Source organism: Xyrauchen texanus, chromosome 17, assembly GCF_025860055.1.
Source record: "Xyrauchen texanus isolate HMW12.3.18 chromosome 17, RBS_HiC_50CHRs, whole genome shotgun sequence".
NCBI lineage: Eukaryota > Metazoa > Chordata > Actinopteri > Cypriniformes > Catostomidae > Xyrauchen > Xyrauchen texanus.
This window is the reverse complement of record NC_068292.1, coordinates 40,615,488-40,640,608: the sequence shown is the minus strand read 5'-3', so window position 1 is coordinate 40,640,608 and position 25,121 is coordinate 40,615,488. Positions and strand designations below refer to the sequence as shown.

The following is a 25,121-nucleotide window of genomic DNA, read 5'->3' as shown; positions in this document are numbered from 1 at the left end:
ATTAAAACATTTAGAAGATGCATCGATATTTAATTTGTTCGTCATTTTTTAATTTTGGTGGCTTATTATAATATGATGAATATTCAACACATATTGTATGTGTCACTACATTTTGTTCTGGAGAAAATGTAACTTATGGCATTGCAGATAAACATTCCAGTTATATATGTAATATTTATTTATATATCCTGATAAATATGTAACGACAGATTCTTTAGTGGTTGTTTTGTATGAAGCGCTCACATTATTTAATTCAGCGACATTTAAACTATTGCTCTTAGCATTTGAGTTAAACCAGTAATGTTGCCTTTACTAATAACGTCACCAGTCAGCTGGAGTGCAACTCTTTTTCTTTTTTACTCACATTTTGCACTTGGCAAGTGTTAATTTTTGAACCTTTGTATGTACAGTAGACATCACTGTGTGTGTTTTAAATTATGCTCTTTTTTTTCTTTCTTTCTTTCTTTCTTCCCTATCTGCATAAATGCTTTTGGAAACTCTTGGATATGGTAAACATCTCTTCTTCTGATGCCCTGCTACTTCATTTTGCCACATTACCTTCATGTTAACAGCAGTAAGTATGTGAGTAATACAGTACAGATTTGTTGATGTGCCATTTTCCCATTTTCAGGAAACACCTTATTTAAGTGTTTTGTTTTTATCCATGACTTTATGCCAACAATTCTCCCTGATTGAAAGTGTTTGTCTTGTCTGTTTTTAGCAGCAGAAGAATCTGGAAGGATATGTGGGCTTTGCAAGCCTCCCCAACCAAGTGTACAGAAAGTCTGTCAAACGGGGCTTTGAGTTCACTCTGATGGTTGTGGGTAAGAAAGCATCCTTTAAATGTTTTGATTTTGATCTACTTTATAGTGTTGCAAATGAAAAATGAAAGTTCTGTCATCATTTACTCACCCTCATGGCTTCCGTGGAACACAAAAGGAGATGTTTGGCAGAATGCTAGCCTTCGGGCATTTTCACACTTCCATTTCAGGGGTCTGAGCGTTGTTTGTGGGATTTTTAGCCCATATGTGATCAATCCAAACAATCTCAGACACCTTTATCTTCAGTGTTCTGTGCATATGAAGATTCAAAGGTTGGAATGATTCTTGACAGTTAAGAGATTACGATAGGAAAATATTACTATTGCTTTCAATGACTGGATGTTGCCTGAAGCTGTCAATAGATAAAACCCTGATCAGTCATATATTTTTTTGGTAATACAACTAATCTAACAATAATACATGATTGAAATTTCTTGAAATTTGCCTTTTTAAATTCATTATTATTAATCTAAAAATACAATGCATTCAGTTAAATCCATTGCTTTTCCCTCTTAATCTATAAAAACAAGGTGTTATATATTTACACTATGTAATACAGTTCTTTTTTTGAAGCAAAATATAATTAATATATGTTTAATTGAACAAAGACACTTGTACTCATGCATATTATTAATTTTAAGGGTATTAAACATGTTTAATAATCTCACAAGTTAATGTGTAGAACTAATTGTACTCTTAACACTTTATATTGCCATAATAATACAAAATGATCATACATTTTGTATTTAAAAAAGGGGTCTGGGTTTCACAAAAACAAAACAATGTGAATGCAAAATGGACTATGAACCCGTAACAGGTCAAGTTAACCAAAAAGAGATCTGAGCCCACTATACCCCACAGAGGTCACGGATAGTGTGAATGCAAAGAGAACTGGGTCACTTAAAGGGGTCTGAGTTTGTTTGTTTTTTAAAGAGGACCCAAGTGTGAAAACACCCTTAGTCACCATTCACTGACATTGTATGGGAAAAAGTATGCAATGAAAGTGAATGGTGACTGTGATATTCTAACATCACCTTTTGTGTTCCTCAGAAAGAAATCCATACAGGTTTGGAACAACATGTTCAGTAAAAAAGGACCGAATTTAAATTTTGTGGTAAAGTATTCCTTTGTAGCATGCTGTTTGCAAAGACCAAGCACCTCTCAACACATGACTTTGCAAACTAGAAACAAATGGCTTGTGATGGATTCAGTTTACGCTGTAGTACGGCCACTTGAGAAGCTTCCTGTCTAGTGTTTAACGTTTGGCAGTTGTGAGACTACATTCTTGACATTTGGTCTAAATGCTGTTTGAATGATCACACAGGAAACGGGGGTTAAAAGGCAGTGATTTCACATCCTGTTCATCTTAAAAAATGCAAAGGATTTGCAGTGAAAAATGGCTGACATTTTAGAAAGCATGGCATTGAAGTTGATTCTTTTACAATTAAATGAGTTCTTAGAGATACAAGATCTGTTTAGTTTTTAAAGAATTTTCTATGAACTCTTACAGGCCTGTGTTTGCTTTGGCTTTACGTGTGTGAGCTGTGGTGTTGTCCCCTGCATTTCGAAAACCGAAGACATGTGGCTGCGCATACTTGAGTTATTTTAAGGTCACAAGATAGATCAGCATATTCTGAGGCTTTAATTCATTAGAAACAATGTTCAAAACATTATTTGTGGTCTTGAACAAAAGTCTGTCTTTATAGGAAACAGATAGCCTATTATTAGGGGTGTAACGGTTCGAATTTCTCACAGTTTGTTTTGTGTCAAGGTTTAAGGGTCACAGTTTTGGTACGGTTCAATATTTGCTTTGTTAAAAAAACATTACTGCCAAATCCAAAGAATAATTTATTTGGTAAACACTTCAACAGGTTTGCCCTTAAATAACAATCATTATTTTACAAAAGTAACCATAGTTTAACCATGGCATTGTAGTAAAATGGTTACTGTCATGGTTACAATGTATAGTAAAATCATGGTTAGTATATAGGAACTACAGTATTACCATTATAAAACCATGGTTAATGCTTTCATCTGTGCAGCAGTAACGTCGCTCCCTATAACAACATTTCTGCTCAGAAAAATATGGTGACAGCAGTCATTGTTACAGTACAGTATTACTATAGTAAAACCATGGTTAATTTTTGTCAGGGTCCTTAACTAAAAAAAAAAAAACATTTTCTCTAATTACTAAATCAACATTTTAAGTTAATACCTGCACTAATACGCTACATGCATCAACATAGATTGCACTTCAAACTCATCATCATACACTCACCTAAAGGATTATTAGGAACACCTGTTCAATTTCTCATTAATGCAATTATCTAATCAACCAATCACATGGCAGTTGCTTCAATGCATTTAGGGGTGTGGTCCTGGTCAAGATAATCTCCTGAACTCCAAACTGAATGTCAGAATGGGAAAGAAAGGTGATTTAAGCAATTTTGAGCGTGGCATGGTTGTTGGTGCCAGACGGGCCGGTCTGAGTATTTCACAATCTGCTCAGTTACTGAGATTTTCACGCACAACCATTTCTAGGGTTTACAAAGAATGGTGTGAAAAGGAAAAACATCCAGTATGCGGCAGTCCTGTGGGCTGAAAATGCCTTGTTGATGTTAGAGGTCAGAGGAGAATGGGCCGACTGATTCAAGCTGATAGAAGAGCAACTTTGCCTGAAATAACCACTCGTTACAACCGAGGTATGCAGCAAAGCATTTGTGAAGCCACAACACGCACAACCTTGAGGCGGATGGGCTACAACAGCAGAAGACCCCACCGGGTACCACTCATCTCCACTACAAATAGGAAAAAGAGGATACAATTTGCAAGAGCTCACCAAAATTGGACAGTTGAAGACTGGAAAAATGTTGCCTGGTCTGATGAGTCTCGATTTCTGTTGAGACATTCAGATGGTAGAGTCAGAATTTGGCGTAAACAGAATGAGAACATGGATCCATCATGCCTTGTTACTACTGTGAAGGCTGGTGGTGGTCGTGTAATGGTGTGGGGGATGTTTTCTTGGCACACTTTAGGCCCCTTAGTGCCAATTGGGCATCGTTTAAATGCCACGGCCTACCTGAGCATTGTTTCTGACCATGTCCATCCCTTTATGGCCACCATGTACCCATCCTCTGATGGCTACTTCCAGCAGGATAATGCACCATGTCACAAAGCTTGAATCATTTCAAATTGGTTTCTTGAACATGACAATGAGTTCACTGTATATATATATTTCTGTCCTGTTTACGTCACCTCCACCTGCGGATTTTATTTTGACACCGAAAGTGCTGTAGTATTTACTTCATTTTCACAAGGAGCATTAATTTTGACACAGCAAAGGTAATTTGTATTTGACATTTTACAATAACCCGCATTTCCTGAAAGGCTGTAATCTCCTCTTTTCTGTTATACAGTGCCACGTTTGCAGATTTGTATAATAACTTGTAGCGGTTACTAATGTTTTAAATTGCGTGAATGCTTGAACCTGCATTACTTTGACTTCACATTGCATGTGAACTGATCTGAGAGCGCCACCATGTGCAAGCACACAGATCAGCTCATCACCGGTTTGTTCTGAATAACACACAGACCATGTTTATCTGTCTTTAAATCACAGCCTTTGCGGATTTAATAATCACATATGACCAACTCACAATGTCCATGTTATTTTGATTAATTGTGCAGCCCTGAAGGATCTTGAAATTAGTCTTCTGATGAGCTCTTTATGAAACTTAATGGCCTTATGAAAGCACATTAAAATGATCGCAATATTTACGATATTGGGCAATTTTACATCGTCTGCAAAATTATATTGATTATATCATTAAGATTCAATATAATGCCAAGCCCTAGCAGCTAGTAGCTGAAAAGAATGAAACCGCACTGTTACAACGTAATTTTCTGAAGAACTGTCATAAAGGTGCTTGTGAGGTTAAATTCCACTGTTCTACCACTTGGTTCTTTGTGGTGTTCTCTACAGTACTTTTAAGTCAGAATAACACTGTTATTCCAATCGAAGCTTTGACATGACACTGTTAGTAGCCATTCACCTAGGACCTAAACTGTCCTTCCATTCCATCAGTATAATTTTGTAATTATGTAAATGCATCAGTAGGATTTGTGTAAATATTGTGCAAAATACATAATACAAATCAATGACAGCAAATGAGATTTGGTGGAAACACTTGTGTTAATCACGCAAGTGAACGGTGTCATTGGGCGATGTTGTTGAACTTGTCGACATATAGGCCAGTTAATGAGCTTCACTAATATATTGGTCTATCACTAATGCCGAGTGTCAAGACAACAGCAGAGTGGCTCTGATTTCATTTACACAGAACCAAAGCCTTAAACCTAAACTTTCATAAAACATTTAACAATATAATTTGCCTTGCAACCAATGGCATTTCTTTGCAAATGCAAATCTATTTGTTATAAGCTATAATACTGAATTCAGATCACTCTTTAACCTTGTTTCTCTTAATTTTATGCCCATTTTCAGGAGAGTCAGGATTGGGCAAGTCGACACTGATCAATTCTCTCTTCCTAACGGATCTGTACTCTGGAGTATACCCTGGACCTTCGCATAGAATCAAGAAGACCGTTCAGGTACAGAACAAAGTTTTGTTTCCTAAATGTGAATGGATGTTGCTTGTTCATTCTCAGTTGTACATTGGGAATAGGAAGCAGCAAGCACCTCTAGGTGTTTGGGTCAATCACGTAACCAGATTTTATATATATATATATATTTTTTTAGCCATTATTTTATTCAAAAATGCAATTCACACCACGCAATTATTTGGGTACACCTCTGCTAAGATGAACATGTTTTTTAATTTCTGAACTCAAAGACTTTTATATTTTTTTTCTGGAGACTAATCTAATCTAAGTGTAATTAAAAGCTGCAATTCTTGAAAAAGGAAATGTTGGTATACATAGTTTGAAATAGTATTTTATTACTATTTAGCACTATTTTAATGCTACTAAAATTTGGGGGGGAAAGGCGGTGTAACCAACAAGCAGGTAGCCGTTATGTTGTCATTTGACGAAAAATGGCAATAATAATAATAATAATAATCATAAAATAAAAAAAGAAATGGCGAGGACCCGTACAACTGTGTGTGAAATTTTTAGAACATATCAGAGATTGTGACATTTCACATAAAGGCACATTTTGTTAAGGTAAAAACAGGACTAGGCCTAACAACCTCTTGATATCTGTGGCTCAATAAAAAAATAAAACAATGTGACTTTTTTTTTTTAAACATGTTTGAAAAGTTCGATACATTCAGGGTGTAAGGAAACTATTTGATAACATTAAAAATAAGGTTCCATTTGTTAACATTACAACCCTGTGCGGACATGTTGAAGAAAGAATCGCCATTGGCTAGTACATTTTTTGTTTTTACTCTCCAGACTTTTGACAACATGTAAGTGTAATGCAACTGAAAACAAAAAAGATAATAAGAAAATTGAGAAGGGTGTATCATATATAATATATGTAATATTTAACCACATATAATTATATATATATGGCATATTTCCCTCAGGGCGTGCACTCGCAAGACACAACACTTGCAAGATACAACACGCAGTAACAGACTAGACTTAATCCAGCTTCTTAATCACTAGCTTCTTATTCAGTAAAAGGATTGCAGTGCTCAAATTCTTCTTCGCCACTACACAACTTTACTTGCCACTGGCAAGTAAAATACATACTTCAGTCATAGAGCATGAAATTTTGTCACATATGCAAGTGATTTACTCACTATGTAGAGGGCAGCATTAGTTAACAACATTGGTTAACATGAACTAACAGTGAAAAATAATTTTACAGCATTTATTAATCTCGGTTCATTTTAATTTCACTTTATTGAAATACATTGTTTGCCATATATGTTAACATTAGTTAATGCTCTTTGTAAATTAATTAACAAAAACTTTTTGATAAACTAACATTAACATTTTAATGTTAAAATTATTCCTCATTTTTATCACTCAGACAACATTATTTGTCAATGACCCTTTTACTTGCATATATGACCCTTTTACTTAAATATAGGCCTATGTCTCTAAAGAGTTTTAGACAGCCTTGATAAGATCGCAACTCCATGCAGACACTCCCAGGCTCCTACGGCACTATTCTTCTGGTTTCGGCAGCATACTTCAGGAATAGTGTAGTGCTATGTCCTGCATGTTTGTTCTTGTAGTCTTTAGAATGACTGTCAGTGTATTCCAAAGCATTACATAAAATTTCTGCCTTATGATAATTCTCTTTACATTGTACTGGGCTTTTGTAGTTTGTGATGAAAAGATTGAGTGTGTTCCAGACCTGCGCAGCCCTCTATGATGAAATATATTTCAGTTAGTGTATTAACTCTCAATGGGGCAGGTGGAGCAGTCCAAAGTGTTGATGAAGGAGGGTGGCGTCCAGCTTCTGCTCACGATAGTGGACACTCCAGGATTTGGAGATGCTGTAGACAACAGCAACTGGTGAGAATGATTTCAGTGTGCTTTGTTTGTACTCTCAAGATAGAGTGCCAATGATGACCGCAGTTATCAGGTCAGTTAATGTATTTCGGTTTGTATATGATGTTTCTGTTGTGTTCATTGTGTCTGCTTTAGCTGGCAGCCGGTCATCAATCACATCGACAGTAAGTTTGAGGATTATCTGAATGCTGAGTCACGTGTTAACAGACGGCAGATGCCGGACAGCAGAGTGCACTGCTGCCTGTATTTCATCGCACCCTCAGGACATGGGTGAGTGATCCGACACCTGTCTCTCTCTCTCTCTCTATCTATCTTTTTGACTCTCTTTTAAAGTGATTGTTCACCCAAAAATGATTATTCTGTCATTAGAAATGTAAAAAGAAGTATTGCCACCATCATCATTCACTTAATTTTATTTAACGAAGATGCAATGAAAGTGAATGGTGACTGAGGTTAACATTCTGTCTAACATCTTTGTTTCCACGGAAGAATTTCCCTAATTTGAAATGCCCAATTCCCAATGCACTCTAAATCTTTGTGGTGGCATAGTGATTCACCTCAATCCAGGTGGCAATGGACGAATCTCAGATTCGACTCCAGGGGTGGTAGTCAGCGTCTTTACTTGCTGAGCTACCCAGGCCCCCTGTCATATGGGGTTTTGAACAGCATCTCTTATGCTTTTGCTCAATATACAGTATGTCCTATTTCTGCATAATGTTTCTTAATATGTCATTTAAGAAAATAAAAAGGCAAAAAATGGCCCATGGCATATACTATGATGCAGAGGCAAAATGCAGTAGTGACCAGGGATGTGATTCTTCCGTATTAATCGATCCGCATGACTTGTGTAAATCCGTTAAAAACAATTATTTCGTCAGGGGTTCATGTTACACAATGCCCTGTCTGGTGCATTTTTGATAAGCATTTTTCTCCCATTCAACCTTCCTTTGGAACAACTTCTCTCACTTAAATTCACTACTGCATCAAGCACACACTTTTGAGAACATGTGAGATGGAGGATTCTGCTTTTCACCATTAGAACTTCATTCAAGTAAGACAGGTTTATTTAAATTCTTTAAGAGAAATATAATGGTCTGATATAAAACCGGTTTGAACCATTGTTACAGTTGCTGACTGGTTAAAAACTAGGTCGCTAGCTGCAATTTTAGCATTGCTGATGTGATATTTGCAGTGAAATCATGAAATTTATCTCAACATATCGAGCTGTTTGTCTGTATAAACATGAAACCCTGGAGGTACAGTGCAGACATTTGAAACTCTTCAGTCTAGATTATTTATTTTCCACCATTTAGATCGGACGAGATTTGTCCCGTATTTAAGCTGTTCAGATGGTGTCATGTGAAATCGTTCCAGATCGCTAATTTATCATACAAGTACAAGAGTGCAAATTGAATAAAATCCCAGATGCAGTTTATTGTGCAACTCCAGTTCTAATCAATAATGACCAGAAGAAGGAAAAAAGGGGTACACATTACGAGACATTTAATTATAAAGAAGCCTGAAATACACATGGGACTCTTATTTTGAAATGTCTGCACTCACAGTTGTGAGCTCTCTGATGGCTGATTCGCTGAAAAAGTTAATCTGATTCAAACTGCAAACCTGAGTTCAAAACCTCACTTCTTTTCGGATGATTGAAAAAGACCCGGTTCAAAAGAGTAATTTGTTCACGACTCTCTTGTGCTGGTTTTGTTGTTCGTGCAGTGCAGCGAGCTCATCACAACAGAACGGGTGAAAAGAGCCGCGAGACACACTGGTGCGTGCTCTTAAGTGGCAACCCTAGTTGCGAATGTAATAAAAATGGACATGAGTTTTTGGGAGACTCTCTGCATATCTGAAATTTTACTTGCCACTTGATGAAGAGGGATCAGCACTCCTAAGAACATGTAATAGACAATTTTTATTCATTGGCATTTTCACATTAATGTGGAAAAATCAGCATGACAGTTGTAAAAGCAGCACAGAAACCGTACATGTTGAGGGAAAGCTCTTTAAATTCTGCAAAGGTTGACCTATGAGACATTGGTATATGAAATTATATCCGCAGCATTATGGAGTGAATTAAATTGGAAATCGCGATTTAGCCTTGCATGTCATACGTGTCATATCCACGTTTAACAGCCTGCATTAACTGCTTCAGTCACCACTGCACGATCAAGTGGTATCATCTAGTGGCTGTGTGCAGGAAAACACTGAGATGACCGCATCAGAATGAGATGACCTAATGCTTATCATATTTCAATACAAATCATTAAGCATCAAAATGATCCCTTGTCAAATGTTGGCTATATATTTATTACTTCTGCGCATTGTTTGGGTGATTTTGTGCTGATCAACAATAGCTATGTGTTTGTCAAGAATTATTGTTAACACTTTAATCTATTAACAAATAAAAACCTATTGTAAAGTATCATTAACTAACAATTAAACATATTTTACTTCGGTAATGTTGGATATATACAATTTTTCATTGTTAGTTCATGGTAGTTCCTAGTGCATTATATAATGTTAACATGTACAACAGGGGTGTACTCAATTAATGTTCAGAGATGTCCGTCTCTGCATTTCCATTCCAAAGGTCTGGATAATAATATGTAGCTTACCTGGTGTAAGTAGTTATATGGCTAGGAATTTGTTTATAAATTAAGTTAGGGTTATAAATTAAATTGGGTCTTTTAGACCATGAGCTGTCCTGTAACCGATGTGTTTGGCTCAACTTTGCCCAAATTCATGTACATATCTGATCAGTCCATGAAAGTTGGAAACTTAAATGAATGTTCAGGGTTCAATATAAGTTAAGCTCAATCGACAGCATTTGTGGCATAATGTTTATTACTACAAAAAATGATTTCGACGTGGCCCTTGTTTATTTTAGTTTTAAAAAAAGCAAAAATGTTGGTTACAGTAAGGGGCTTTCAATGTATGTGAATGGGGCCAGTCCATAAATGTTAAAATACTCAAAAGTTTCAAAAGAATAGCTACAAAATGTAATAACTATGCTTGCTAACATGATGTTAGTGTGTTAGTTAAAATAGCTTATTAACCTTAGCTGTGTGAAGTTACAGTATATCCAATATTACAACGTCACTGTTATGGCAACATATGCTGGTAAATCTTGTAACCTGTCAAACACAATTCTTATCACACTAAATCAAGTTAACATGTTTCTGTTATGTCTTATAGCTATACTTTTGAAACAGTGTGTATTGTAAGTTTATGGACTAGCCCCATTCACTTCTATTGCAACAGCCTCACTTTAATGGTATGTGTGTGTGTGTGTGTGTATATATATATATATATATATATATATATATATATATATATATATATATATTAAAAACATCATGCCACAAACGTGGACTTATATTGTACTGAACCCAGAACATCCCTTTAAATGAAAACTAATGCTGGAATATTAAATGTTAGTTCACCCAAAAATTAAAATTCTCTCAATATTTACGCACACTTATGCAATCCCAGATGTGTATGACTTTCTTTCATCTGCTGAACTCAATTGAAGATTTGCTTCATTTGCTTTCCATAAAGTGAATGGTGTCAAAATTTTGAAGCTCAAAACAATTACACAAGTCAGTAAAAAGTACTCCATATAGCTTCAGAAGTGATGTGATTGGGGTGGGTGAGAAACAGATCACTTTCACATTCTTCTTGCATACTGCCTCCTACTGGACAGAGAGAATTTCTAGCCAAAAAGGACTTAAATATTGACCTGTATCTCACGCACCCTTATCATATCACTTCTGAAGATATGGATTTAACCACTGGAGTCATATGGATACTTTTATGATGCCTTTATGTGCTTTTTGGAGTGTCAAAATTTTGCACCCATTGACTTGCATTGAATGGTCCGGCAGATCTGAAACATTCTTCTAAAAATCATAATTTGTTCTGCAGAAGAAAGAAAGTCATACAGATCTGGGGTGGTATGAGGGTGAGTAAATGAGAGAATTTTCATCTTTGAGAGAACTATTCCTTGAAATTATTTAAACAACCATTTGTAAAAAGAATATTGTTTACTGAGGATGACTTTACTAAACAACAAAACAATAAACTTTGAATTTACTTGGGCATTATGCCATTCCATATCAAATGGATTGACAGTTGTCTTATATATCAGAAATGTCTTCAGACTATATTTTGGATGGAAACCCAAAATTGTTTGGCTGTATGAAGCGTATATTACACTTCAAATTATTAAGTCTTCTAATTTTTGTCATAATTTCCCATAGAGTGATATTTCCTTATAGTCAGTGAAAACATTTGACTAGCCATGTGTTACTTTTGGCAGCTGTTCTCAGACAATAGTGGATTGATGAGCAGTTGCAGTGAAGATGGTGTGTATAAGCAAAGGAGGAGGAATATGTCACTCTCCTCAGCCTTGTCGTGTCTACATAGTCCTTTTCCTGCTGTTACCGAGCACAGTCTTATCAGAGCTGAAGAGTGGTAGGAAGTAAATAATGTAAATCTTGTCAGAAAAATAGTATGTTTTCTGTTTTTACAAACAGAAAGTATGTTTACAATAATAAAGAGGAGTCTGTTACAAAAAATACACATGTATAACAACAGGTTTATTATCATTTAATGCTGAGTTTCCATCCTGGAATAGTGTAGACAGACTTCCAGCCACATGTTTGGAATTGTTAAAATATATGAGCCAAAATTTCCATGAAGCAATAATTCATGAGAACTTGTGCGTTACAGTGATGTTACCATGCTTGAGGGCTGCGGTGTTATCATTACATCATTATTATGGTGTTGTGTTGTGTTCTTTCCAACAGACTGAAACCTCTTGACATAGAGTTCATGAAACGGTTGCATGAGAAGGTCAGCATCATCCCAATGATTGCCAAAGCAGATACCCTCACCCCGGAAGAGTGCCAACAGTTCAAGAAACAGGTCAGCAAGCTAAGTCCTGTCCATTGAAACACCTTATTAAGGTCAAGTCAAGAAGAGACAGCAGGGTTCAAGCCTCTGGCACCGTGTGTGTCGAGTGTTTTGCCATCTATCAGAGTATTATCTCTACAGGAGTTGAGCTCTGCATTACCGCCCTGACAGGAAAGATTAGATGAGAAAATCTGAACACTAATAAATAAACTGAGGATGTTGTACTCTTCAACCTAAACAGACTCTTTTGTCACCCTTTTGAGTTTGTTTGCTGGCCTAAAGGAATCAAGGAAATTTTGTGAGGTTTTTTTAAATACTTTTAACTTTTTCTCCAGATCATGCGAGAAATTCTGGAGCACAAGATCAAAATCTACGAGTTTCCAGAGATGGATGATGAGGAAGATAACAAGATTGTGAAAAAAATCAAAGTAAGATTGGTCATAAACCTGATTAAAAGTTTATTCAGATTAATAGTCCTCTAAGACTTCTGTATTTAAATGACCACTGCTATGATTGGCTAACCTAACTGAAAACAATGACAAAGTTGCAGAATGCTGATTAGGTGTAGAAGATATAAAACTTCATATAAATGTAAATGTGGGTGATCGTGTGTGTAACGTCACAACCATGATTTTTTTTGAATGACTTGGTTTTGCTCATCAAACTCACCAGAGACTGTGTAGGACAGGGCCAAATCCAGCCCGCCAATCATCTTTGTATATATATACATCTTGATATATATACATATATATACATACACACAGTGCATCCGGAAAGTATTCGCAGCGCTTCACTTTTTCCACATTGTTATTTTACAGACAAAATTGATTAAATTCATTATTTTCCTCAAAATTCTACAAACAATAACCCATAATGACAATGTGAAAGTTTGTTTGAAATCTTTGCAAATTTGTAAAAAATAAAAAAACTGAGAAAAAAAATCACATGTACACAAGTATTCACTTATAGAGTAAATCTAAATGCATTACAGTGCCAAAAGTGTGAATCTGTCTTGTGGTAGACAGTACATGCAGTTCACCAGGTGGCTGCACGTTGAAAGTCTCCCAAGTTTTGCATGCTGGTGCAGAAGACTGATTCCTGCTGACACATTCATCCATGAACCTCTCTCTTGCACTCTCTCTCGCTCAAGGATCGGTTGCCCCTGGCTGTGGTCGGAAGCAACACTATCATCGAGGTGAACGGCAAGAAGGTTAGAGGAAGGCAGTATCCATGGGGAGTGGCAGAAGGTAGATGCACTAGAAATGCTTTAAAACTCAACATAGTTGATCTACACATCCGCTCTGTTCCAAAATCACCTGCAGCATTTTAAGGCATCTTGTGCTTGATTATGCTGCCTTCTAAGATACAAGGTAGCAGAACATGCATTTTTTGCAAAGTCAGTCCCCAATGTATTGCGCCAGCTCAGTGGGGGGGGGGGGCAACTGAGTGAAAGCTATATATATATATATATATATATATAAAAATAAAATCGATAATGGGGGAAATTATTTTTGTTTTTTTTATATTGTAAATGTAAAACATGTGATAGATTTGGTTGATCGATTTCTGATTTATCTTCTTATCTGATTTGTCTTTTCTCTCCCCACAGTTGAAAATGGAGAGCACTGTGATTTCACACTCTTAAGGAATATGCTCATCAGGTACAAATGTTCCACTTAAAGTGTTTTGCAGAAAACATTTATGTCTTGTGTTTGTCAGGAGGTCTCACAGATATACATTAGAACATGGAGAGTAAATGTATCTGCAGTGTAACAGCTGATCCACAAAAAATAAACTGGTTTGAAATTCGATTGTACAGAAATACAAGTAGATCTCAGAAGACCTATGATCAAATATTTTTGCATTGCATAATGCTGGAAATGGTTACAAAGTTATCTGGAAGAGTTTAGATAGTCATCTGTCCACAGTTAGACAAATTGTCTATAAATGGAGATGGTTTAGGACTGTGGCTACTCTCCCTAGAAGTGGCCGGCCAGCCAAGATGACTCAAAGGGCAGAATGCTCAATGAGGTAAATAAATAACTCTTCTAAAGACTTGAAGGAATCATTGGAACTGGTTAAAATTTCTGTTCATGAGTCTACTATACATAAAACAATAAACATGGATGGTGTCCATCAATGGCAGGACACCATGAAGGAAGCTGCTGCTTTCCAACAAAAACATTTGCCAAAGACCACCTTGACACTCCGCAACGTTACTGGGAAAATGTTTTCTGGACTGATGAAACTAAGGTTGAATTGTTTGGGATGAACATGTAGCCCTAAGCATGGTGTAAAAAGGGCACAGCATACCAACATAAACATCATCCCAATGGTAGAAGTACGGTGGAAGCAGCATCATGGTTTGGGGCTTCTTTGGGGCCTGGACTGCTTTCCATCAACAAGGGAAAAATGAATTCCCAAGTTTATCAAGATATCCTACAGGATAATGTTAGTGTGGTTGTGTGCCAGCTGAAGTGCAGTAGAAGTTGGGTGATGCAGCAGGACAATGACCCTAAACATCAAAGTAAATCCACTAAAGAATGGCTTAAAAAAAAAAGAAAATTCACCTTTCAGAGTGGCCCAGTCAGAGCCCAGATCTTTAATCAATTGAGATGCAGTGGAATGACCTCAAGAGAGCTGTTCACACCAGACATCCTAAGAATATGGCTGAGCTGAAGCAGTTCGGTAAGGAAGAATGGTCCAAAATTCCTTCTGAACGTTGTACATGTCTAATTCGCAGCTACCGGAAGCGCTAGATTGAGGTTATTGTTGCCAAAGTAGGATAGACCAGTAATTAAATCCAAGGGCTCACTTACTTTTTCCACAGCACTGAGATTGTTTAATGAGATGTTCAATAAATACATGAAAGATTATAATTGTTTGTGTTGTTAGCTTAAGCACATTGTGTTTGTCTATACTTGTGACTTTGATGAAGAGATGATCACATTTTATGACCAATTAATGCAGAAAACCAGCTAATACAAAGTGTTCACGTCATCATGACACTGCAATAACCATTTGTTTTGTGTCAGAACCCACATGCAGGACCTCAAGGATGTAACAAATAACGTCCATTATGAGAACTACAGAAGCAGGAAGTTGGCAGCTGTAACCTGTAACGGAATCGACAACAACAACAGAGCTAAAGGCCAGCTCACCAAGTAAGTGTTGATCATGGTGCAAACAATGAAGTTTAGAATCCTAATATTGTTTCATTAATATAATAATGTCAGTGTATATTTGACTGAAAACATGCTATTGATTTCAAATGAGACCTTTTCCAGTGTATTTTGTCTTCAAATTCAAGATGTTTAAATTCTATTAGTGTGAGCGGAAATGCCTAGAATGAGAAAAGACAGCAGATATCCATTGGTATATGTAGGTTTACATTCCATACTTCAAAAAGCAGTCATCTGTTTATTCTCAGACACTTAAAACAAGCTGAACTTTGACCTAGTGTCTACCTCGGTCTGTAGATGCTCATGTTGTGTCACAGTGTGAGAATGTGCATTATAACCCGGGAGCAACAACAATACATTCTTTAACTTAGCATATGGTGTTTGAACAGCAGACTGTTTATTACAGCTAAAGCAGAACAAATCTGAATAAATGACTCTTAAAAATTACAGTTGTACACACTGCCAACCAGACATTTTTGTGGCTTATCTACTTCTGTTTTTGAGTCAACATGGATTGCCATTTGTAACCTATTTAACTTCCATTATAGTGGCATATTTCATCATGTTCATGTTCAAAAATGTCATGCAGGACTTAAGTTCATGTTTGCTCAAGCTGATAACTTAAATGTCTTAAGAAATTAATTCTGTCTGTCAGTACATTGTTTTTGTGACTGTTGGAGGAAGTTTATATAAAGATTTTATGTAGCCATGCTCTCTAACCCTTAATTTTAGAAACTAGACTCTTAATGCAAGCACATATGCATGAGCATGCACTCACAGGCACAATTGTGGTCTGCTGTGCAGTTTCCATGTCTTTTGCAGGAAACCACATTAAAAGTGTTGTAATGCACAATAGTCTTTCCTCTTACACTCAGTTTATAGATATAATTTTGCTCTTTAGTGCTCATTATGATTTTTAGCATGCTAAGTGTGTGTCTGGTTTTTGTCTTTTTTAGAATTGACACAGTTGAAGGCATGTAAGTGGTCATTTATGTTATTCACATACTGTACATCCCTGTGTGGTATGGATCCTCTCTCCTTCTGTGAACATTGTCTTTCAGTGTCTTTTCTTGATGTTATTTCTCTCTTCTCTTCCTCTAGCTCTAGATTTTTTGGGGGGAATATTAGAGCTTTTTGCCCCAACCAATTGTATATGTATGGCCAGGCAAGGGGCCTCTGTTTAGCCAAACCTTCCTTATGTTCCTGATGTTAAATATGATCAAGTGGTTGTTATCCTTCTGTCTAGGGGTGGAGGGGGAAAAAACGATTAACAGATGCATTACGATTCTTTCTCAAACAATTCTATGTTGATCCACACAACACATCATAGGCATTTTAAACTATCAATAGTTTTGTGTATTGAAAAAGCATATTCAGGAAACTGCCATGTCAAGTGGATTATGTGTTGTGTGACACTGCAAAAAAGACATAGAGAGCATATATTCCACAATAAGGTGCATTTACCCTAGTGATACTCCAGTATATCGGCCATGCTGAAAATGTATTGACATTAAATGATAGCCTTGCCCACTTAACTCTCAATCATGTCATTTTCAAAATCTACAAGCAAACTTATCAGTGGAAAATGTGCAAATGTAAAAAATAAATATATAATAGTAACCATTATATAATATGTAAGGGATAATGTACAGTGAGCCAATTGTTATCACAATATAAACCCAGACAGGGTGATCAGGGTCTTGTATCATCCTGAAGAGGCTTGTTTTGCAAGAACAACCAGCTAACTATACATTATTCCGCTTATTACATGGTTACTTAGTAAATAAATATATAAGTGGACATATACTATTGATGTGCATTGATATTATGTAATTATGTGAGAAGTAATAAATAGCTGAGCAGCTGAAATCCACCTCCAGTTTGCGTCGGAGTTCTGTTGGTGTTTATTTCGTGAAAATGACTATTTTACTTCTCATTAGCCAGCCATGAAACATTGATTTGAGTTGAAATTGTGTTCTTGGCTCTCTTGTAAATATCGCATAATGATCCTAATCCCTGGATATACGGTTGTTACTCATAGATGTCAGTCCACTAGATGGCGCCATTGACCAATTAGGATAGACTATTCGAGAGCGCCGTGTAATAAATTTATATTATGTATATTTTGAATGTTTTACTGTATTGAGTAAACGTATTATTTGCCAAAAATTATTATTTAAGTGGATAGGGCTGGTCAAATATATAGAGTTTCAATTTAATCGTGATCTTCGTTTAAACGTTGATCTTCATTTAAAGATCGTTAGTTTCGTTTGGTGGCGCAGAATAACTATAACCCTAAAACTAAAACTGTCCAAAGACAGCCAACATTTGCACCACTGGCTGAAAAATTTAGATGCATCAAGACTTATCACTTATTTCTTTTGCACGTATGATTCTGGCTTACCTTTTTGCAGCTTTTCTGTGCACCGCTTACTAACTCACATTGACACAAAAGCTATTGCCATTAACAGCCCAGTCCGAGCCGTTTACATCAACTTCCAGGTTCCTTTTGAACAAAGATGTTTGTTTGATGTTCAATCTCCTTTTTCACTGCTTTAGCAAGTCCGCTCATGGTAAGGCATCAGAGGTTAACTGCCTTAAGCCTGGAGATGTTTAGCAGGAGTGTTTGATCATGGGGTCACTTGAAGCTTGAGTGGTGGACAATCTCGTCACTGTGGCTTGAGGGCTTTGTTGATTCACATTTCTGTCTTCTTAAGTTACATTTTATGTCCTTCTGTGGGACAGCACTGGAGTGCATTCATCTCTTGGGGAACTGTAGGTGTGGTCTCATGATTGTAAATTGTATGTGCCAATACTAGGAGCCCCCTCGCTCAGATGGATGAGGAGAGACGGGAGCATGTGTCCAAGATGAAGAAGATGGAAATGGAGATGGAGCAGGTGTTTGAGATGAAAGTCAAGGAGAAGATCCAAAAGCTGAAAGAGTCTGAGGCAGAGGTACTGACATCACACCACCTCATGGCCTGAATTGGGCGAGATAGCGAAAACAAATTATATCGCAAAAAAAATGTTTTCCAGCATTACACAATTTATGTTTATATTTGCTCTGAAAAAACTTGAAAGGGTAACATGTTTTCTCACTCATTTAGAAGAGGAAACATAATTTGGATTAAAGTTGCTAAAATGTTTAATGCAAGTAAAATACTGTTGAAACCTAGTTTCATTTATGTGCAATGATATACTGTATATTAATAAACAACAATATTTACCTACATATAGTTTTAATATATGCTTAGTGTGACTAATTTGCCTAATCTATTACATTCTGTGACCTGTGCAGCTTCAGCGGCGTCATGAGCAGATGAAGAAGAACCTGGAGGCTCAGCATAAAGAGCTGGAGGAGCGACGACGTCAGTTTGAAGATGAGAGAGTTAACTGGGAGACCCAGCAGCGTATTCTGGAGCAGCATAAAATGTACGTGATCACATTACAGCTTTCAGTCAAACCTTACATCTTACTTATTTCTCTACTAATAACTCCTATAAATTGCCCTTCATGACAAAACATTTCTATACTTTTATTCTGACATACAAATATAAACAATATGTCAGTATCAGCCAATATTAGTGCTTTTATTCATTTAATTAGGCCTAGATTATCACATAACTTTGTTTAAGCCATGTTGGAAGCAGATAGTATTAGGGCTTTGATCAATTCATATAGTAAGATCTTTTTCTGTACTTGGTTACAAAAGTAGTTACAGGGCTCAGTGTTACAGGTACGGTGGCTCAGTGGTTGGCACTGTCGAGAAGCAAGAAGTTCCTGGGTTCGAGTCGCGCCTCAACTAGATTGTTTCTGTGTGGAGTTTGCATGTTCTCGCCATGTTTGCGTGGGTTTCCTCTGGGTGCTCCAGTTTCCCCCACAAGTCCAAAAACATGCAGGTTAAGTGAATTGGAGACTCTAAAATGAGTGAGAGTCCCCCAGCCACTTGGGGTTGCATCAGGAAGGGCATCCGGCTTAAAACTTGTGCCAAATCAAATATATATATGCAGACCCTGCACCTGCGCGGGAAAAACGCTAGCAAAGAGTGAGAGATTACAAAAGTACATTTACATTTATGCATTTGGCAGATTACAGGGACAATCCCCCTGAGCAACCTGGAGTTAAGTGCCTTACTCAAGGACACAGTTGGTGGCTGTGGGGATCGAACCAGCAACCTTCTGAGTAGCAGTTATGTGCTTTAGCCCACTATGCCACCACCACTCCAAAGTGGTTACAAATATCAATCTTTAGTATGAATGCTGTTAAAAAAAAAACTTATTTATTTATAATATTAGCAATCAAAATGACTTGCTGAAGAAAATGTCAATGGTGTTTGTCTGTGCAAATGTCCAAGGGTTTTCTGACTGTTTTTTACACATTGCTATGTAGTTGCTAGTAGTGTTGTCACAACACCAACATTTTAATAGTTTAAAGCAACTGAAATTTCTCTAATTTCGATACCAGTTTGAAAACCACTGCAAAAACGAATATGCTAATGAACTCACTAAACATTTAAATATTAATATTAAAAGAAGTTTCTTCAACTTCAGGCAATTTCGTGTCCTAGTGGGTGAATGATTCTTTTTTTATTTATCTGATTCTTTTTTAAACTGAAAGATTTAATTTTTTTCTTTCAGTTTATATGAATGTCTAATTAAAACTGAAACTTTTTAGCAGGTCTTCATCATTTACTATTGGTACTTTTCAAATGCCTTTTATGTTCAGATTTATATTTGTTTTAGCTTTGTCCCAGACCCAGACTTCCAATCTTAAAATATGAAATTCCATCATAAAAATACAAATTATGACATGTTTAAAACTATGATAATCTTAATGGAGAGTGAAATAAACCAAAACCTTATTAATTGTATGCAAATGATTTCTATAAATTTTTTAAAAAATTACTTCTGTCCCACAGGTGTCATTTCCACCACACCAAACAATTCTGCCCCTAATAAAGTTTTTGAAAGTTAGTGTACTTATTAACCAAGTGGACAAAAGTGTCAGTGCATGAGATTTAAAAATGAGACGCAGTGAAGTGAATGAAGTGATGTTTGATGAAAACAAAGAAAAATGAAAAGAAATGTCTTCATTTTTAGTCAAGCTGTAAGTTTATCAGTGTATCCATCCATCCATCCATCCATCCATCTTCAACCGCTTATCCTAAGTCGGGTCGCGGTGGCAGCTGCTCCAGCAGGGGGCCCCAAACTTCCCTATCCCGAGCCACATTAACCAGCTCTGACTGGGGGACCCCGAGGCGTTCCCAGGCCAGTTTGGAGATGTAATCTCTCCACCTAATCCTGGGTCTTCCCCCGAGGCCTCCTCCCAGCTGGACGTGCCTGAAACACCTCCCTAGGGAGGCGGCCAGGGGGCATCCTTACCAGATGCCCAAACCACCTCAACTGACTCCTTTCGACGCAAAGGAGCAGCGACTCTACTCCGAGCTCCTCACGGATGACTGAGCTCCTCACCCGATCTCTAAGGGAGAAGCCCGCCACCCTTCTGAGGAAGCCCATTTCGGCCGCTTGTACTCGCGACCTAGTTCTTTCGGTCATGACCCAGCCTTCATGACCATAGGTGAGGGTAGGAACAAAAATTGACCGGTAGATCGAGAGCTTTGCCTTCCGGCTCAGTTCTCTTTTCGTGACAACGGTGCGATAGAGGGAGTGCAATACCGCCCCCGCTGCCCCGATTCTCCGGCCAACCTCCCGCTCCATTGTCCCCTCACTCGTGAACAAGACCCCGAGGTACTTGAACTCCTTCACTTGGGGCAATACCTCCTTCCCTACCTGGAGTACGCACTCCATCGGTTTCCTGCTGAGAACCATTGCCTCAGATTTAGAGGTGCTAATCCTCATCCCAGCTGCTTCACACTCGACTGCCAAGCGATCCAGTGAGAGCTGAAGGTCACGGACCGATGATGACATGAAGACAACATCATCTGCAAAAAGCAGCGATGAGATCCCCAGCCCACCGAATCAGCACACCTTCCCCACCCGACTACGCCTCGATATCCTGTCCATGAATATCACAAACAGGATTGGTGACAAAGCGCAGCCTTGGTGGAGACCAACCCCACATGGAATGAACTTCGACTTTGTGCCGAGGACCGGACACAGCTCTCGCTTTGGACGTACAGGGATTGGATCGCCCTAAGGGACCCCCCACCCGTACTCCCGCAGCACCTCCCACAGTCTCTCCGGGGACCCGGTCATACGCCTTCTCCAGATCCACAAAACACATGTAGACCGGATGGGCATACTCCCAGGCCCCCTCCAGGATCCTTGCGAGAGTAAAGATCTGGTCGGTCGTTCCACGGCCAGGACGAAAACCGCATTGTTCCTCTTCAATCCGAGGTTCGACAATCGGCCGAACCCTCCTCTCCAGCACCTTGGAGTAAACTTTACCGGGAGGCTGAGAAGTGTGATACCCCTGTAGTTGGCACACACTCTCTGATCCCCCTTTTGAAGAGGGGAACCACCACCCCGTTCTGCCACTCCTTAGGCACTGTCCCAGATTTCCACGCTAATGTTGAAGAGGCGTGTCATCCATGACACCCCCTCCACATCCAAAGCTTTCAGCATTTCTGGTCGGATCTCATCAATCCCCGGGGCTTTGCCACTGTGGAGTTGTTTGACTACCTCAGTGACCTCCCCCAAGGAAATAGAATCTGATCCCCCATCAGCCTCCAGCTCTGCCTCTAGTTGGGATTTAGGACTTCTTCAAAGTGTTCCTTCCACCGCCCAATAACCTCCTCGGTTGAGGTCAACAGCTTCCCATCTTTGCTGTATACAGCTTGGATGGTTCCCCGTTTCCCCCTCCTAAGGTGGCGGACGGTTTTCCAGAAGCACTTTGGTGCGGACCGAAAATCCTTCTCCATGGCTTCTCCGAACCTTTCCCACACCCACTGCTTTGCCTCCCTCACGGCGGAGGCCGCAGCCCTTCGGGCCTGTCGGTACCTTGCAACTGCCTCCGGAGACCTCCAGGACAATAAATCCCGGAAGGCCTCTTTCTTCAGTCGGACGGCTTCCCTGACCACCAGTGTTCACCATGGTGTTCGAGGGTTACCACCCCTTGAGGCACCTAAAACCTTGAGGCAGCAGCTCTCCACCGCGGCTTCGGCAATGGAAGCTTTGAACATTGCCCACTCCGGTTCAATGTCCCCAACCTCCGCAGGGATGCCTGAAAAGCTCCGCCGGAGGTGTGAGTTGAAGATCTCACGGACAGGGACCTCCTCCAAACGTTCCCAGTTCACCCGCACTACTCGCTTGGGCTTCCCAGGTCTGTCCAGAGTCTTTCCCCACCCCCTGACCCAACTCACCACCAGATGGTGATCGGTTGACAGCTCTGCCCCTCTCTTCACCCAAGTGTCCAAAACATATGGCCTTAGATCCGACGACACAATTACAAAATCGATCATCGACCTTCGGCCTAGGGTGCTCTGGTACCACGTACACTTATGAGCATCCTTATGTTCGAACATGGTGTTTGTTATAGATAATCCATGACTAGCACAGAAATCCAATAACAAACATCCACTTGAGTTCAAATCGGGGAGGCCGTTCCTCCCAATCACGCCTTTCCAGGTGTCCCTGTCATTTCCCACGTGTGCGTTGAAGTCACCCAGCATCACTATGGAGTCCCCTACTGGGGCCCTATTCAGGACTCCATTCAGGGTCTCCAAGAAGGCCGAATACTCTGAACTGCTGTTCGGTGCATATGCACAGACAACAGTCAGAGTTTCCCCCCCCCCCACAACCCGTAGGCGTAGGGAGGCGACCCTCTCGTCCACCGGGGTAAATTCCAACATAGTGGCGCTCAGCCGGGGGCTCGTGAGTATCCCCACACCCGCCCGTCGCCTCACACCCTGGGAAAGTCCATCCCCTATCCAGGAGTCCATCCCCTATCCAGGAGTACGGATCCAGAGCCAAAACTGTGCGTTGATGTAAGCCCCACCAGATCTAACTGGTAACGCTCCACCTCCCTCACCAGTTCCAGCTCCTTCCCCCTCCAGTGAAGTGACATTCCTCGTCCCCAGAGCTAGCCTTTGCTGCCCGGGTCTGGTCCGTCGAGGCCCACGGCCTTCACCGCCACCCATATGGCAGCGCACCCGACTCTTGCGGTTTCTCCAATGGGTGGTGGGCCCAAGGGATGCAGTTTATCAGTATTTAAATTAATTTTATTTTTAATTTTTTTCCCCTACAGGACTTTGGAAAAGAACAAGAAGAAAGGGAAGATCTTTTAAAAGTATTTTGAAGATGAGCAGGTTGATCTCATTGGCCAATCCCCCCTGACCTGATATCTGTGTAGCTTTCGGTCAGACTCCGATCCATCTGTGCATTCTGGTGGAGGCATTCAAGCTGTTCATGGACTTCCACAAAAGAGTTTACCTTCATGAATCTCTAAGGCAAGCCAAACCCGTATGAATCTTAAAAGAAATATATAAATATGTAATAAACTATTTTCAAGACGTTTGTTAATAACTTACGACCTCATATCTACAGTTCAATACAAAGAAATGTCTGACTGTTGAACTATATTGTGGTGATAAATTATTTCTTTATAAACCCAATATCATGAACCTCCGTTACAAGTGTTGTATGAGAAAAATGTGACTGCGTGCCCTCTATTTTTCCCAAAACAGATTGAAACCTAATGAATCCTGTGTAACGTGGCCAAATCATACAACCATAAATGCACAACAGTTGAAGGGGATGTGCAAACGTATTTTTTTGTTCTCATGGCTTATGATTTACTTTTTTCTTATTGCAGAAGTTTCCAAAAGATAATGTCTTTCTAGTCAGTTATTTTCTATATATATATATATGTGTGTGTGTGTGTGCGTGCATGCATGCATGCGTGTGTGTGTGTGTGTGTGTGTATGTGTGTGCACGTACAATAAGACAGCTAGCATAATATTTTTTGTACGTTTATTAGAATAAGCAGGCTGGTGTCTTAAAATACACACACAAATATTTTAATCTTTTTTTTTTCTTTTTTTTTTTAGTGCATTGCAATTTTATCACATAATTCCATCTAATAAAATTGTGATTTTAAAATATTTCGTTTTTCTTTCTTTTTTTTAGATTACTAATTAAATTAGATGGAATTTTGTTATGAAACTAAAATGCATAAATCAAAATCTTTCAAGTGCATAGACAACATCAGAAATATTCCTCAAATGGTTGTGCTTATGCAAGAGTCCTATCAACATGTTTGTCTGTATAAAATGACATGTTCTGTACAGTATTTTCCAGCTGTTTGGACAAAATGAGTCCAAAGCTATTTGTATTGTTATGTTCTCCAATTCTGTATTTTTTTATTTTATTTTTCATTTGTATTGTACAGTCTCTTAATAAACTGGTGATGATACAAGTTGACCGAATCCAGATTGATGAAAGATGTATCAAATAATAAGGGAGACCAGGGGCATTCCCTCAAATACTTTAGTCATAATTAGACACTAGGGGGCGATGCATTTCATCAGACAACCGAATATGGAACCACAAGCACACCTTTCAAGCAAAATATTTAACAAGAATTTGTTTGTTGGCACTTGGTTTGATATTTTATTTTTGTCAAAATGTTTTTTGGACTTATACCAGTTCCTTTGACTACCATAAGACAAATGCATTGGCATAACATTTTTATAAAAACATTTAATAAATAAAAGCAGTATTTCCATTTTCTCAAAATTCCTGAA

At 38.6% G+C, this 25,121-nt stretch overlaps 1 protein-coding gene across 2 annotated transcripts; it reads left to right on the top strand.

The window, feature by feature from the left end:
• Positions 1–724: 724 nt before the first annotated feature.
• LOC127657789 (septin-7-like) lies at positions 725–24,861 on the top strand. Of its 2 annotated transcripts, XM_052146701.1 has the most exons (13): positions 725–824; positions 5,326–5,432; positions 7,216–7,316; positions 7,449–7,583; positions 12,131–12,248; positions 12,572–12,664; positions 13,387–13,483; positions 13,846–13,897; positions 15,272–15,400; positions 16,375–16,395; positions 18,238–18,373; positions 18,717–18,850; positions 23,624–24,856. In XM_052146701.1, exons 1-13 carry the CDS (start codon positions 815–817, stop codon positions 23,661–23,663), a joined length of 1,173 nt encoding a protein of 390 aa, XP_052002661.1. In that variant the 5' UTR covers positions 725–814; the 3' UTR covers positions 23,664–24,856. The 2 variants fall into 2 exon arrangements, with proteins under 2 accessions (XP_052002661.1, XP_052002662.1); XM_052146702.1 differs by lacking the exon at positions 16,375–16,395 and having other exon boundaries at positions 23,624–24,861.
• The last annotated feature ends 260 nt before the right edge of the window (positions 24,862–25,121 follow it).